Raw genomic sequence first — 14,412 nt, forward strand, 5'->3', positions numbered from 1 at the left:
CCTCCCTACCGTCTGCGGTAGAGAAGGTCTTCTCCTGAGTGATCTCCTTGGGGGCCTGGGAGGTTCCACCGAAGAGCGTTAGGTTTGTCTTTGCCCCACTCTAGTTCATTGGAGCATAGCTTTTGAGAACTGGATGATGAGGATGGGAAACTGTTGCCATCTTTTCTTCCTCCTCGTCATCGCGCTTGTATGGCATAGCGTAGTTCTTTGCACTATGGTAGGCAGGACACTGGGGAGACCTCGCCTAAGGTTTCCACCTCGAAGGGGTAGGATCCACCAAGCGCCCAGCTCCCTGTCCTCCCTCGCCTTATGGGGAAAGGAAGACAGCATGCCCATTTCCTTCATTAAACTTGGCGAGTGGGAGAGCTCCTCTCCTAGACGCTCTTGTAAGGGAACACACAGACCAGTCACCTGTGGATAAGTCACATACATTGTTGTGCGCTTTGCATCCTAGTGAGGAGACAAGAAGAGCTTATTCACTAGAGTCGGATAAACGCAATGCTCCTGGTCGCGAGTTTGATAACTTACGTACTTCGAACACCTGTTGTAAGGCGAGGGCGAGCTCTTATCTTTTCATCTTGCTACGCACTGGTACAAGGACCGCGCAGCCAGCGCGCAGTTCCAGTTCTCACTTCGCGAGCGCTTGCTTCCAGCTGAGCGAGCTGGAAAGAGTGCGCAAGTCAGCACACACTACCAGCCTTTGCCTCGCTGGTGCGCAGTAGAAGAATTCTCCTTACCTGTCAGGATTGCTCAAATTGCGCATGCAAGAGCATGTGATTAGTCCTTGCATTACCAGCACACACATGTTGCTTTTTCCTCACCTGAACAGGCAGGACAAACCCATCGATCTGAACAGGTTGATAGCTCTTGTTGGCATAAAAAGCAGGAGCAGGATTTCGATAGCGAGCCGAGGACCTCTTGTCCCCTTCCTTTCCAAGGCACGCTACCTAAGTATCGGAAACAGGTGCAGGGAGCAATTCCGGGAACCTAGTTTTCAAAAGATACAGTGTAGTTCAAAGACCTAGTGCAGACAGTGAGGCAAGTGGTTGGAGTTACAGCCAATCCCCAACCTAAAGTTCCCTTGCCAGGGATTCCTACCATCCTGTGGAATCCTTACAAGGGGGTGATGCCCCAGTGGACATTAGGAGATCTAACCTACCTAAACATCCTCCACCTTCTGTCCCTCCCAGGTGTTTGAGGTATGATGATTACCTGAAGACCAAAAATCCGAACAGGCAAGCTCCCACTTGGGAGAGACTTAGCATGATCCTAATAGTGACCAAGAAGAGGAAAAGGGACCATCATAATCTTACTAGGTAGACGGTGGTGGATCTGAACACGTAATCAGAGTGAGTTGGTAGCAATAAACTGCAGTAAATATTAGGGTCAAGTCTGTTTGGGGTGCAGATATCTATGGTTATCTACGGATACGTCCCTGATTATACATGATATCTTAGGATAGTCGTTCCGGGGGTTAGAACCCTGTGATACCTGACGGTAATTCTCTTGTAATATCACTCACAGAAATATCATACAATAGGAAGCTGCCGGAAGGAACTTCCATCAGGACGACATGGCTCGAGCCCAAAAATCTGTAGTAAATATTAGAATTACAAAAATATTTTTCATCTATAGAATCATTATAGTATGATAAAAATGTGTAAGAATAACACCATTTATGAAATAAATCACCAAAGTATGTTGTACTGAAAATTTCACGCATTTTTTTCTACATGATACTGAAAAATTTAAAGCGCTATAACGCAAAACACTACTTTTTTTTTTTTTTTTTAATATTTGCCAAAATTCTAAAAATAATAAGAGCTTCTTGAAATTGCCTACATTAGTACATATTGGATGTACTTTTCTTGTGTAATTTCATATTTTTTATAATGTGAAAAATTTTAGCACTGCAACTCTCTACAAAGAATTTCATTAAGATAAATACTAGTCTAATGATAAGCATCACAGACAATTCCAGGTTTGATTTTTAGAATGTTAGTATAAGATAGACCCAAATATTTAGAGGTGAATTTTAGGATTGAAAGCCCATTTTTTATGGGGAAGTATACAGTATATAAAATCAATGTAAAACACATAGGTAAGCACATTATATCTTGTTTAGGCTCTTATTCCTTTTAAGAAATGTACCCTTAAAAATACAGCATTTTTATATTGAAATCTATTATTTTGATACTAGCTTGCAAGTCGCATGGCTAATACCGTACTGTATTCTTGAGGGTAACTATGGCAGTTGTATTTGTGAGCGAGATCCCGCATCTGCTCGGCTCTTAGAGCAGGCAAACTAAATATGCCTTATTAGCTAAGTTGTGGAAGTCTTCAAAACTTGTTCCTTAAAACTAAAGTACAAGAAGAGAAACAAAGTCTCTAAGACCGAATCATTATCTTAAAATTAACCAGTTTTTTCATATTCCCCATGCTTATCATGATTGTCTTATTCATTTACCGAACAAACTAGATAAATGTTCTTCATGATATTATAAATGTACGTTTTAAACAATAAATGATTTATTTGTTTGATTAATTAGTTAGCCTTGGCTATCATTCTTTAGAATCAATTCTAATATATGCCATAAAACTAGAAAAAAATATTGCAAATATTGATTTATGAAACCATTTCTATATAAAGAAATCTTTAATTATGGATATCCCAATTTTTTTTAACTTGTAATTGTTGAGAAAATCAATAGTTATTGTTTGCTTCAAGTGATGAAAATATTTAGTATACAGTACATATGCTGTTCTGTTGTATGCTGTCTGAAACCTCCACTGCAAACAGTATGACTGAACTAGTTATTCTTCACTTGTGGTGCGTTAAATTTAAGGCTCTTTAAGAATTTTGGACATTATCAAGTACTTGTCTTTTATTAGGCATGAGCAGTTAAGATCCAAGATTAAAACTTTGCATCAAGAATTGGTACAAGATGAGATTGAGTCCACCCAGAGGGTAACCCTCCTATTATCTCAGGTTGACTCTGTAAAAAGGGAATACGAATTACTTGAGGCAAGAACTGAAAGGCTACGCCAGAAGAAGGTTAGTGTCCGTGATCTTCATTTGTTCTTTGGATTGCCACTAAGTGGGAATTAAAGAATTCTGTTGGAGCTCTGTTACATAGAATTTTGATACATGAACCATTTCAGGAGGAATTCAGAAGTCTTTTTTTAGAGTTTTACATTATTTGTCCAATTCTTCACTAGAAAGGCTTTGCTATATCAAAAAAAAAAAAATTGCTTTAGATTTGCAAATGAATTGTAAAATTCTGTACTGCATACTCATTTTGGCTTTCCGCTACCTAAAATCATAATTATCCCACATTTACTAATGAGAATCCTTGCTTCATGGCAAGCCTAGACCTTCTTTTGACCCCTAACAGCTTGAGTAGATTTAGTTTCCGCATTGCAATTCTGTCACTCTTCCAGGATTAAGCTTATTTTTGTGTATTTCACCATTGTGTCAGAGTTTTTCATTATTCAATTCATCACATGTAATATCATTATTATTTTGTGTAATTTTTCTGTGTATTTTTTTTTTTTTACAATGTGTCAGTATTCTAGATTAGGTTGCTGGTGCTTGGCTACACCCTTCAAAGTAATATGAGCATGAATGACTTTCTTAATATATATAAATCTTCCCTGATGTTCATATTACTTCTCCCTTGTGGCTGTTTAAGTGACGACATCTACCCCAAAATAAAAAAATCCTGTTTTCTCTCTTTGCAAAAGGCCTTTCCTTCTGGCGGTTGATGTTAACTATCTAGTTGATGATGCGTCATAGTTTCTTGCCTTTCAATTCTATTGTTGTTTGTATAGTTATTGGTTTTTTATGTTTTGCTGTGCAATTCAAATTTGGTTTTAGTTTTTAAGCTTTTGACTGGGATGTTTTCTTCTGGAATTGCTATAAATGACAATGACAGTAGGTCATATATGAACAATTGAATAGTAATGTGTTTATGAATTATGTCTGACTTTGTGAAATATACTAAGTGTTGGATTGTATTTTGTTTTTTATTTGTATGGAGGAAGGTTGATCACTTATGTTTCTCCTTTAAACAGCTATTTCAGCTAATAGCTGACTGCTTTATTTTTCAAACCTACAGTAAATTAATGTTTAGTATATGCCTTTACTATTTTGCTTTGTTTGTCTTTAGTTCAGGAGAAAACCAGAGAAGACTTGAGAACCCTAGACTAACTAATCAAGTTTTGCCTAGTGTAGGCCTACAATTCAGTAGGGGTTTTGAAGGAGCACAGCTCTAATAAAATTAAGTCATAGGCTATATAGAGCCTATTCCTAAGTTTATTTTATTTTCTTCTTACGCAACTTGTACTAATTTTAGCAACACGGTTATACTCTTCAATAACAAAACGAGTTGAAAGGTGAAGTACAAAAGAATTTTGAAATGTGGAATAGATACAGGGAAATGACAGCATAATTGAGGGTAGAAATAGAGGTAAAAGCAGCAGCTATTCACTACAGCTGTTGGTATACAAGTCATATTAGTCATGTTTTGTACAATGCTATGTATCTTTCGTAACCTGAATCGGGAATTTGAGGTTGGTCCTGTTCAATTTGAAGAACCCCAACCTCATCTGTCTCCATCAAGTCATAAAGCATGGCAATACCAGAGTCGAAAGACTCATCTATGACACATTAAAAGCAGGGAAAATATGATAGAAAAGTGACCAAGTCCAATCACCAGTGTTTTCATGATCAGTATAAGTTAGAGATATATTAGAAAAATATGAGATATTTTCTCCTGTGTAGGGTTGTGGTTGGAGTAACTTACTTTCCTCACTTGTCATATTGGAGATACGGTTGGTTTTGTGACTTACATGCACCATTCTAAAATTTAGAGTTTGTAGCAGCCATGAGGTGATGGTCATAATAAACTTTGGGAGCATAAGATTTGTCTCATTTGCCTTTCATCAGAGCAAACCTTATTTTAAGACTAATAGTCTACCACAATTTTTCCATTTCACTTACCATTAAAGACAACAGTGGACTTGGAAACTGAAATATCAAAGGTCCTTCTTGCCATTAAATGCTAGTGTCTCATTACTTTAATAGAGGCATGCCCATTGAAAGTAAGGAAAATTGGAATATTTATGTAAATTTTATGGGTAAATTACAATAAACTGAGGTTTTGGAGAATCAATATAAACATTTGATGCATATAGAAATAAGTTTTATTAAAATTCAGTTCTTCCTTTTTTTCCTCCTTTTTTTTTTGTCTCAGTTGAAGATAAGGCCTACCATGTGGAATCTATCTCCTTTCTCTATGCTTAACTTTTATTTTTACCAAATTTTACTTGACAGGATGTCACCCATAAATATTTTGTCATGTTTTTGTTGTGGCCATTAAGTACTGTATATTGCAATATGTGTTTTCTTTATAAAGGGATCTAATGGTGCCTTTTTCTCCATCATCCTCATAATTTTTTGTTATATAGGAGAAATGCATTCAAGCCTCATGTTGTTGCTGAAAGTTTTGTCCTCTTTTTACTGTTTACCTGGACTATAGATTGTTGTTTTACCATCATTGAATAACACAAAATGTTTTACTTTGATGCTTCATATTTGTCAAAGAGGATTATCTTCGTATCTTATCTTTCTTCTATACATTAGTGGCATTACCATCTTAAGAGTCATGCATCTCCCTCCCTCCGGAATTGTGATTGAAGGGATACACTAATACCATGCACTATGTCATTAATTGGTTCCAGGAGACATGCCACAAGTTAATTTCCACGTAATACGGTCCATCGGTATTGAAGTTCAAGCTTTTAAATACCTAAAAGACTACTTAGTCAACAGAAATTACTGTGTGCAAAATGGAAACTCTTATTCATCATATGAACTTTTAAACAGAGGATACATACTCTTCATAGGAGTGTACTGGGCCCAATCTTATTCTGTATCTATACTACAGAGGCATGGAGTGACGTTCAAACTATTTGCAGATGATACACAATTTTACTTCTTCATAAATAATATGGACACTACTGAAACTCTAAACCAAATTCTTGTCAGTGTTCGGGAAGGGATGACAATTAAACAACTGAAATTAAATTAAAATAGAACTGAGTTTATGGGGGTTTGAAAAAAAAGACAGCTTAAGAAACTTGGGTGATATTCAAATAAACATGGATAACAACTCTGCTGCCCTGATATTGTGTAAAGTTTGTGGTCTAAGCATATCTCTTGACTGTAATTTGTCTTTCAATGTCCAGAGCTACTTAATAGGTTTGCTGAAGGTAATCATCTATTCCCTAGTTTGTAATTTGGTTTTCGTAAAGGCCTTGGAGCATGTGATGACCTTCTTACAATCACCAATGCTGTACAGAAAGCCCTTGATTGTGGACAGGAAGTTCGTATGATTGGCCTTGATTTTAGTGCTGCCTTTGACCGTGTTAATCATGAGGCCCTTGTTTTCAAACTCAGCCAGTTGGGAGTGGGTGGGTCGTTTCTTAGCATTATTATTGATTTTTTAAGTAATAGATCTCAAAGAGTTGTTGTTGATGGGCACCATAGTAAGTATAGGAATGTGATATCTGGTGATCCACAGGGTAGTGTTCTTGGCCCATTATTTTTCATACTAAATACACATAACATGTGGTTTGGCCTAGAAAACAAGCTTGTTGCAAATGCAGATGATGCTACTCGCTTTGCATCAATTCCATCCCCTGAATGTAGATCTGGGTTTGGTGAATCCCTTAATAGAGATCTAGCTAAAATGACTGCATGGTGCAAATTATGGGGTATGAAGTTGAATCCTAACAAAACTCATAGTATGATTGTAAGTAGGTCAAGGACCTCAGTATTAATAATGTTTCTTTGAATGAAAATTTTAAGTGTGATTCTCGACAGCAAATTTACTTTTGAGAAACATATTAGGTCTGTGCCTTCTTCAATTGCACAAAAAATTGGTTTATTGAGAAATTCTTTCAAGATATTCGGTGATCAATCTATTCTAAGAAGTGTTTTGATTCTTTCATTCTACTTTGTTTACCCTCTTAATGAGAGAATGCCTTGATGAAGTCACTGAGCTTCAGCACGGCATTCTATTCCCGTGCTGAAACTTGGTGACGGGCAAGAGGGCTCTCGAACTTGGGGAAATTGCTCCCCCAGTTTGAATCTAAATTTCTCTCTTTCACCTTTTTCTTTTTCTCAATATTACTTTGACCTTATCCTAATTTCATGAACTTTCTTTCGTCTTGCTTTCCAAACTCTATGAGAAAAATTTCCCTCATTATAGGCTATATGTGTATATATTATGTACATGTATATATTTTTTTTTTTCCCTATGGCTTGGATGTTTCTACATCTATTGTAGCCCCGGCGGGGATGTTCATACATCCTTTATTGCTGCCTGCTTTGATGAGTGGGAGGAGGTGTCACGGTTGAGAGGTGTTTGCACTCAAAGCTATATGTGAGAGTATTGGATGATTTCAGCCATCCCGAAGATGGTTTGGACCTTTTTGGCGGAACTATTCTCAAGTGTTGGGTCTTCGGAATCCAGGGGGATCCGATGCTTGGGGTAGGACTCTTGGCTTTTGGCCGGAAGCCCGTCATTACAGATATGGGGAGGATGATTCCATAATTTCTTGGTCTCAGTCCTAACAGGCGGGTTCAGCTTACACCTGTGCCTCTACAGTATATCTGTTTTGATGCTATCCTTCGGGTAGGGTATGGAGTGGACCATCTGGGAAGTATACTCTCATTGTGCCGATAGTGGAGAGTGCAAATTTCCTTTCTGATGTGTGATGGCCTAACATTCTCGAGCAGGTACATCAAACTAACCCTTTTCTCTCTCTCTCGTCTAATGGATTCTTTAAGTAACGAACCCCCATCCCCTGGATACGCTGACTCTCCCCCGGCACTGTTGACGACCTCTGCTAATTCAATTAAGGAAAATTCTGTTGACGACCAAGGAACAAAAAAGGACCCCTCTACTCATGTTTTAAACCCAATTAAGTCGGGTAACAAACGGAAACTCCGAATCCTTCATGTTACCCAAATTCCAATAAATACTGATTATGATATGATATATAAAGCATTTAGATGCTATGGAGTGATAAAAGAAATTAGAATGAAACTTGAAAATGAAAAATGGCATTCATGGATAACTTATAACAATCATGAAGAAGCATTCAACGCAATATGTAACATCAATGATATCAAAATTAATAACTTAAATGTCATGGGTGCCCTATGTGATAAGATACCAAACAGTTTGGATGTATATAGACCTGCTGACTGGTTTGACAAAGATATCGATTTAACTATGCTCCCCCAAAGAAAGCCAAAACCACCAATGTGGCTTGTTGCTGAGCCTAAAGGGAGTAATGGGAATTATTTTAAAATTAGCAAACTAATTCAGAAAAAGGTAGGAACCATTGCACCAGGTGATATATCTCGCTTTGGGAAAAATAGCTTCCTAATCCATGCAAAATCATACACGCAATCAATAATACTGTCTAACCTTATGACAAGCAGTGATGAGGATATGTTAGATGTCAAACCCCACCTAAACTTTAGTTACGGAAGGGGAGTAGTCTTCAATAAAGATCTGTATGAATTTACAGAAGAGGAAATACTAGCCATGTGCCCATTAACAGTGTGGAAAGTGCATAAGATTCCTGGGACGTCAATGATTATCCTTACTTTCCAGGATGCTGATGTGCCTTTCCACATCGATATTGAAAATGAAAGAATAAAAGTTTGACCTTTTAAACAAAAGCCCTTACAATGCTTCAAATGTTTCAAATTTGGACATCCTTCTAAAGTTTGTAAAAATGAAAAAATGTGTAGCATCTATGCCAGTCCTTATCATGGAGAGTGTACACTTGAGCCCAGCTGTTTGAATTGCAATTCAAACCATAAGTCAACTGACAGGAGCTGTGAAATTTATAAGTTTGAAGAAGCAGCCCTCAACAAATTCAGTGTAGAACACATAAGTGTAGGACATGCCAAAAGACTACTGAAAAAAACCAAACAGCTATGCAAAGGCACTGAAATCAAGAGAAAATATACCACAGGAGTCATCGAACCCACATAGTGCTGCCAGTAATTCCAAGAAAAGAAATACATCATCTAATGATAGTAAAGTTTTACGTGACAAGATAAGCATATTGCCTTCCAAGGCTTTGCCACTGTGTATTAAAACTGCGACACTGCCCACTTCTATACAAACTTCATCCCCCATTACCAGCAATTGTACTAACCTCTCTCAGGTCATGTCCTTGCCTGATTTGATGGAGGTTCCACCCGAAACAAAGTTACCAGGTGCACCTGTGGTAGGGAAGGTGCAAAAACCTGGTAGATCCTCATCACCTATAAATAGGAAAAGAGAGAGACCTCCATCTCTCTCACCCCCTTCCATAAGAAATATTAGAGTTATGACATCAAATAAATATGATCTTTTGTCTGTTGATGTTTCTGATCACCCAGAAGACAATTTAAATAAATCAGAAATTCAAGTTGAGGTCCACCATCCCCCTCAACAATTGGATCAGAAGGACAACAAGAAAAGCACAAACAAAAAACCATATTTATCAAGACCCTCTCTAATAAAACCACCGGGAAATAGCATTAGATTAAAAATTGCTAATGGGAAGACTTCATCTAAAAGCTCTTCCAAAAAATAAACCATAGTTTTTTCCTCCATTTTGCAATGGAACTGTCAGGGTTTGAGGGCGAAATATGAAGAACTTAAGCTCTTAATTCACGAGCAATCCCCCATAATTGTATGTCTACAGGAAAGTATGCTTGATTCTAACACTCCTAGTCCTCGAGAGTATGTTAGCTATAGAACACCATATAATCAACAAGCAGGGAGCCATGGCGGAAGTCTCATGTACATTCGTCGAGATGTTCCCCAAATACCCATGTCTATACGTACAAACCTGCAGGCAGTTGTTGTACAAATTGATATAGGGAGAAAATATACAATATGCTCTCTGTACTTACCTCCAAATGATAATATTTTATATGATGATTTAGCAGAGGTCATTCAACAACTCCCTCAACCTTTTCTCTTACTGGGAGATATGAATGGTAGACATCCTTTATGGGGTGATGTTTTGGCCAACACAAGGTGCAATATTATCTCATCAATTGTGGAGAATGAGGATGTGGGACTCCTTAATACAGGAGAGCCCACACACTGCCATGTTCAGACAGGTACAGTACTTTGTCATGCATTGACCTTTCAATTGCAAGCTCTAACTGCCTTCTTGATTTTGATTGGAGGACATTAGATGATTGGCATACTAGTGATCATGCACCAATCATTATAAACACCAACAAGGGTCCGCCTTTGCAAAGATCGCCACGTTGGAATCTAGACAAGGCAGACTGGGTTAAATTTTCCGAGCTAAGCGAAATCGAAGGGAGAGCAGAACAGTTTGAAAGTGTTGATGATGCTATAGACCTACTGAATGGAACTCTTCATACAGCAGGAGTCAATTCAATTCCCAAAACAACAGGGTTATTCAAACGATGACCAGTCCCATGGTGGTCTTCAGAACTATTAATAGAATATGGCATGATCATAGTTACCCAAGTGTTTGGGAACTAGCCATTATTTTAGCTTTTTTAAAACCTGGTAAAGACAAGTTTTTAGCAGCAAACTATCGTCCTATTGCATTGGCATCTTGTTTATGTAAAATCATGGAGAAGATGGTCAATGCAAGACTGATATGGTACCTTGAAAAGAAAGGTATTTTATCACCGATTCAATGTGGATTCCGAAAAATGCACTCAACGACTGATGTGTTGATACGACTTGAGTCTTCTATGTGTGAAGCCTTTGCTTCCAAACAGCACCATGTTACAGTATTTTTTGACCTTGAAAAGGCATACGATACCACATGGAGATATGGTATTCTTAAAACCATTCATGAATTGGGATTGAGAGGAGAGCTGCCACTATTTATTCAGGCATTTCTTTCACGTAGAGTTTTTCAAGTGAGAGTGGGGGAAACTCTATCAGAGAGTAAGTGCCAGGAAGAAGGAGTTCCTCAGGGTAGTGTGCTGAGTGTAACCCTTTTTGCACTAGCAATTAATGGGATATCCTCAGCCATTCCCCAGGATGTTCTCTCAACATTATTTGTGGATGATCTCTCAATATCATTTGCTGGCACTAGAATGGCAATGGTTGAGAGAAAAATCCAACTCTCTATTGATAAAATTATCCAGTGGGCTGACATGAATGGATTTAAGTTCTCGACAAGTAAAACTACCATTGTCCATTTTTGTCGTATCGGGGGAGTACATCCAGACCCGGATATATACATTAAAGATCAACGGATACCATGTGTATCGGAAACCAAATTTTTAGGTTTGATATTTGACTGTAGACTTACATGGGTTTCTCACCTAAAAGCGCTAAAAGCTAAATGTGTTGAAGCTCTGAATATCTTAAAAGTATTGTCCCATACATCATGGGGGGCAGACCGCAATACTATTTTAAAATTATACAAGGCCTTGATTTTTTCCAAAATTAGTTATGGTTGTGAGGTATATTCTTCAGCCACCCCAAGCCGGTTAAAAATATTAGATTCGATACATCATGCAGGTATTAGATTGTCTACTGGAGCTTTTAAAACCTCGCCTATCCCAAGTCTCCTTGTTGATGCTGGAGAGTTACCTCTAGACCTTTACCGAATGTCTTCCATTCTTCGGTATTGGTTTAGATTGCAAAGACTCTCTAGCCTTTCAGACTGCAAGCCTTGTAAGACAAGCATCATACTTTGAGTTGCACCCAAAATCTCCTCAACCTTATGGCTTTCGGGTGAAACGATTATTAAATAGTCTGGATATAATTAGAAATAAGGTACTTCCATTCAAGGTATCATCAACGCCTCCATGGAAGTTACCAGAGATATCTTTTTGTAAATATTTTATTGGATATAAGAAGAATATGTCAGACATAGAAGCCAGGTCTCTTTTTAATGAACATGTTAAAGAACATAGAGGATCAACTTTTATCTATACTGATGGCTCCAAATCTGATGCTGGCGTTGGATTTGGAGTACATAGTAATGGTTTTAATTGTAGAGGTGCACTTCCTCTGACCGCTTCCATATTTACTGCCGAACTGTATGGGATATTAACCGCTATTGAGAAAATAGCGTTGGAGAAGGAGGGTAATTTTACAATTTTTAGTGATGCAAGGAGTGTCCTTCAAGCTATGGAAGTTTTTAATTCTAATAACCCTCTAGTTTTAAAGATTTTAGAATGGCTTTTCCTTATTGGACGGAGAGGTATAACAGTTCAATTTTGTTGGGTTCCAGCACATGTAGGTGTGTCCGGGAATGAGAAGGCAGATTCACTGGCTAAGGAGGCTGCATCCGAGTTGCTGCCAAGAAGGTATCCCATTCCCTGTAATGATTTCTTACCTGACATCAAGAAATTGGTTTGCAATAAATGGCAACAGCAATGGGATAGTCAAGATGGCAATAAAATGAGGGAAGTAACAAATGACATATCTCCTTGGAGGTATAATATGATGCCCCGAAAATGGGAGACGTCTCTTTGTCGTCTCCGTATTGGTCACACTCGGTTGACACATGAGTTTCTGCTGAAGGGCCAACACCAACCGTATTGTGACAACTGTTTAGTACCTCTAACAGTAAGGCATTTGTTGACCGAATGCCCCAATTATAACATCTTGCGGAATAGATATTTGTTTGAGGCTCGAGGTGAGGGTGGCAGGTTCATCCTTGCCAAGATTCTTGGAAATGATGTGTCCTACCATGCAAGTGGCATTTTTAGATTTCTTTCAGAAGCAGGTCTTCTGAAAAATATTTAACTTTTATGACATTCAATTTTTATGATTTTAATTGAATACTCTTTCATTTTAAATATTTAACTTAGCCGGTGAATATATAGCTGCAACTCTGTTGCTCGACAGACAAAAAACTGTACAAAAAAACTCGCCAGCGATCGCTATACAGGTTTCGGGTGTGCCCATCAGCGCCAACTGTCGGCCAGATACCAAACTCCATGTAAACAAAGACTCAATTTTCTCTCTGTCGACGTGTCGACAAGACGTACTTTTACTCGCTGTAGAACCTGGAGTTTTCTCAACATATTTGGTGAAGTACTTCATTTTGGTTTGAGCTTTCGCAATGCAGGTGTTTTTATCTTCATCTTAAATCTTGAACTCGTTTTGGATAGATTTAATTTTTGGTGACAAAGAGAGTATGGACTTTCTTTGACTTTTAAATGGCCGACCCTTCCCTTAGACGGAAGTGTGTTTAGGCTTTTAGTAATTATCTTATCACGTTATAAATTAATTATAGATTTTATATCTCACCGCCTTTGTTAGGCCTCTTCGATTAATTTTCCATTTATAATAAACATAAAAAATAAATTTTAATGTTTTGTTTATATGCGACCTTTCCTGAGAGTAGGTGGTCCTAACTTGGAAACCGAAGTTAAACAACGTTGAGCCCTTTCAATCGTAAATAGCTTTTAAAGAGCTAATGATTTAAAACTTTTTAAATGAATATTTTTAATAAATATTTTATGAAAGAATTTCTTTGAATAGTCTTCGTACTGTTTTCAAAGATGAACTAACGTTTAGTTTATTTATGCTACGCAGTTTGCGCTCTATCGTTACGATAGAGAGAGAGTGTATCACGGTTTCACTTTGCAGAAAGAGTAAATCGATTCTGACATTTTGTTCATTCTTCTTTCAAAGCTTAAATGTTTTAAATTCTATTTTAAAGGAACTTTTTAATTGAAAAACCTTTCAGTTTTTTCCTTTGGTCAAATAATATGTTTTTTTGATGAAACGTAATTGGGCTCTTCTCTTAGGTGCGAAATCAAGAGAGAAAGAGAGAGAGAGATAGAGACGGAGGGAGAGAGAGGAGAGAAAACGTTCCGTTCAAGCGGGTAACGTTGTTCTCGAGTTACTCTCGTCCCTAGTCTCTGTACGGGGAGCAAGGATAAAACGTTTTTAGTTTTATTCTCGTCCCCAGGCAATGTACGGTGAGAGATTGAAAACGTAGTTTTGAAGGAACTAGTGTTTATTCTCTTCCCCAACCACTGATTTTTTTTTTTTTTTTTATCTTAAAAGATGTTTACTGTTTTTTTGCTGGTATTAATGTGCTTGCATTATACGACTGATTTCGCATTTACTACCTTTTGATGAGGGTAGAATTGCGTGCTTCAGGTAGAAATCAGTAAAAGTTTCGATTTCAGTGAAATAAGTGCAAAACAGAAAATCGTAGTGATAAAGTGATATTGCGCAAAGTGTTACAGTGTTGCGTCCGAGGGTTCGTCTGTTCGTGCCTGTCGTTCACCTAGTCCGGGACCTCTTGCAAGCTCCCAAGCCCAGGGGAGAAGTAATGTCGTATGACTTATGGGTTCGAGAGGCCTTGATC

The 14,412-nt window shown here is 37.8% G+C and overlaps 1 protein-coding gene across 2 annotated transcripts in view; it reads left to right on the forward strand.

The window, feature by feature from the left end:
• Positions 1 to 14,412, forward strand: part of LOC137623267 (A-kinase anchor protein 200-like) — an 83,965-nt gene that overhangs the window by 23,432 nt on the left and 46,121 nt on the right. For both annotated transcript variants that reach the window (XM_068354030.1, XM_068354029.1), the window contains one exon: positions 2,893 to 3,055. In XM_068354030.1, coding sequence (XP_068210131.1) covers positions 2,893 to 3,055 — 163 coding nt within the window. The remainder of the gene's footprint in view (positions 1 to 2,892; positions 3,056 to 14,412) is intronic.

The sequence above is a fragment of the Palaemon carinicauda genome, chromosome 30 (assembly GCF_036898095.1).
Source record: "Palaemon carinicauda isolate YSFRI2023 chromosome 30, ASM3689809v2, whole genome shotgun sequence".
NCBI lineage: Eukaryota > Metazoa > Arthropoda > Malacostraca > Decapoda > Palaemonidae > Palaemon > Palaemon carinicauda.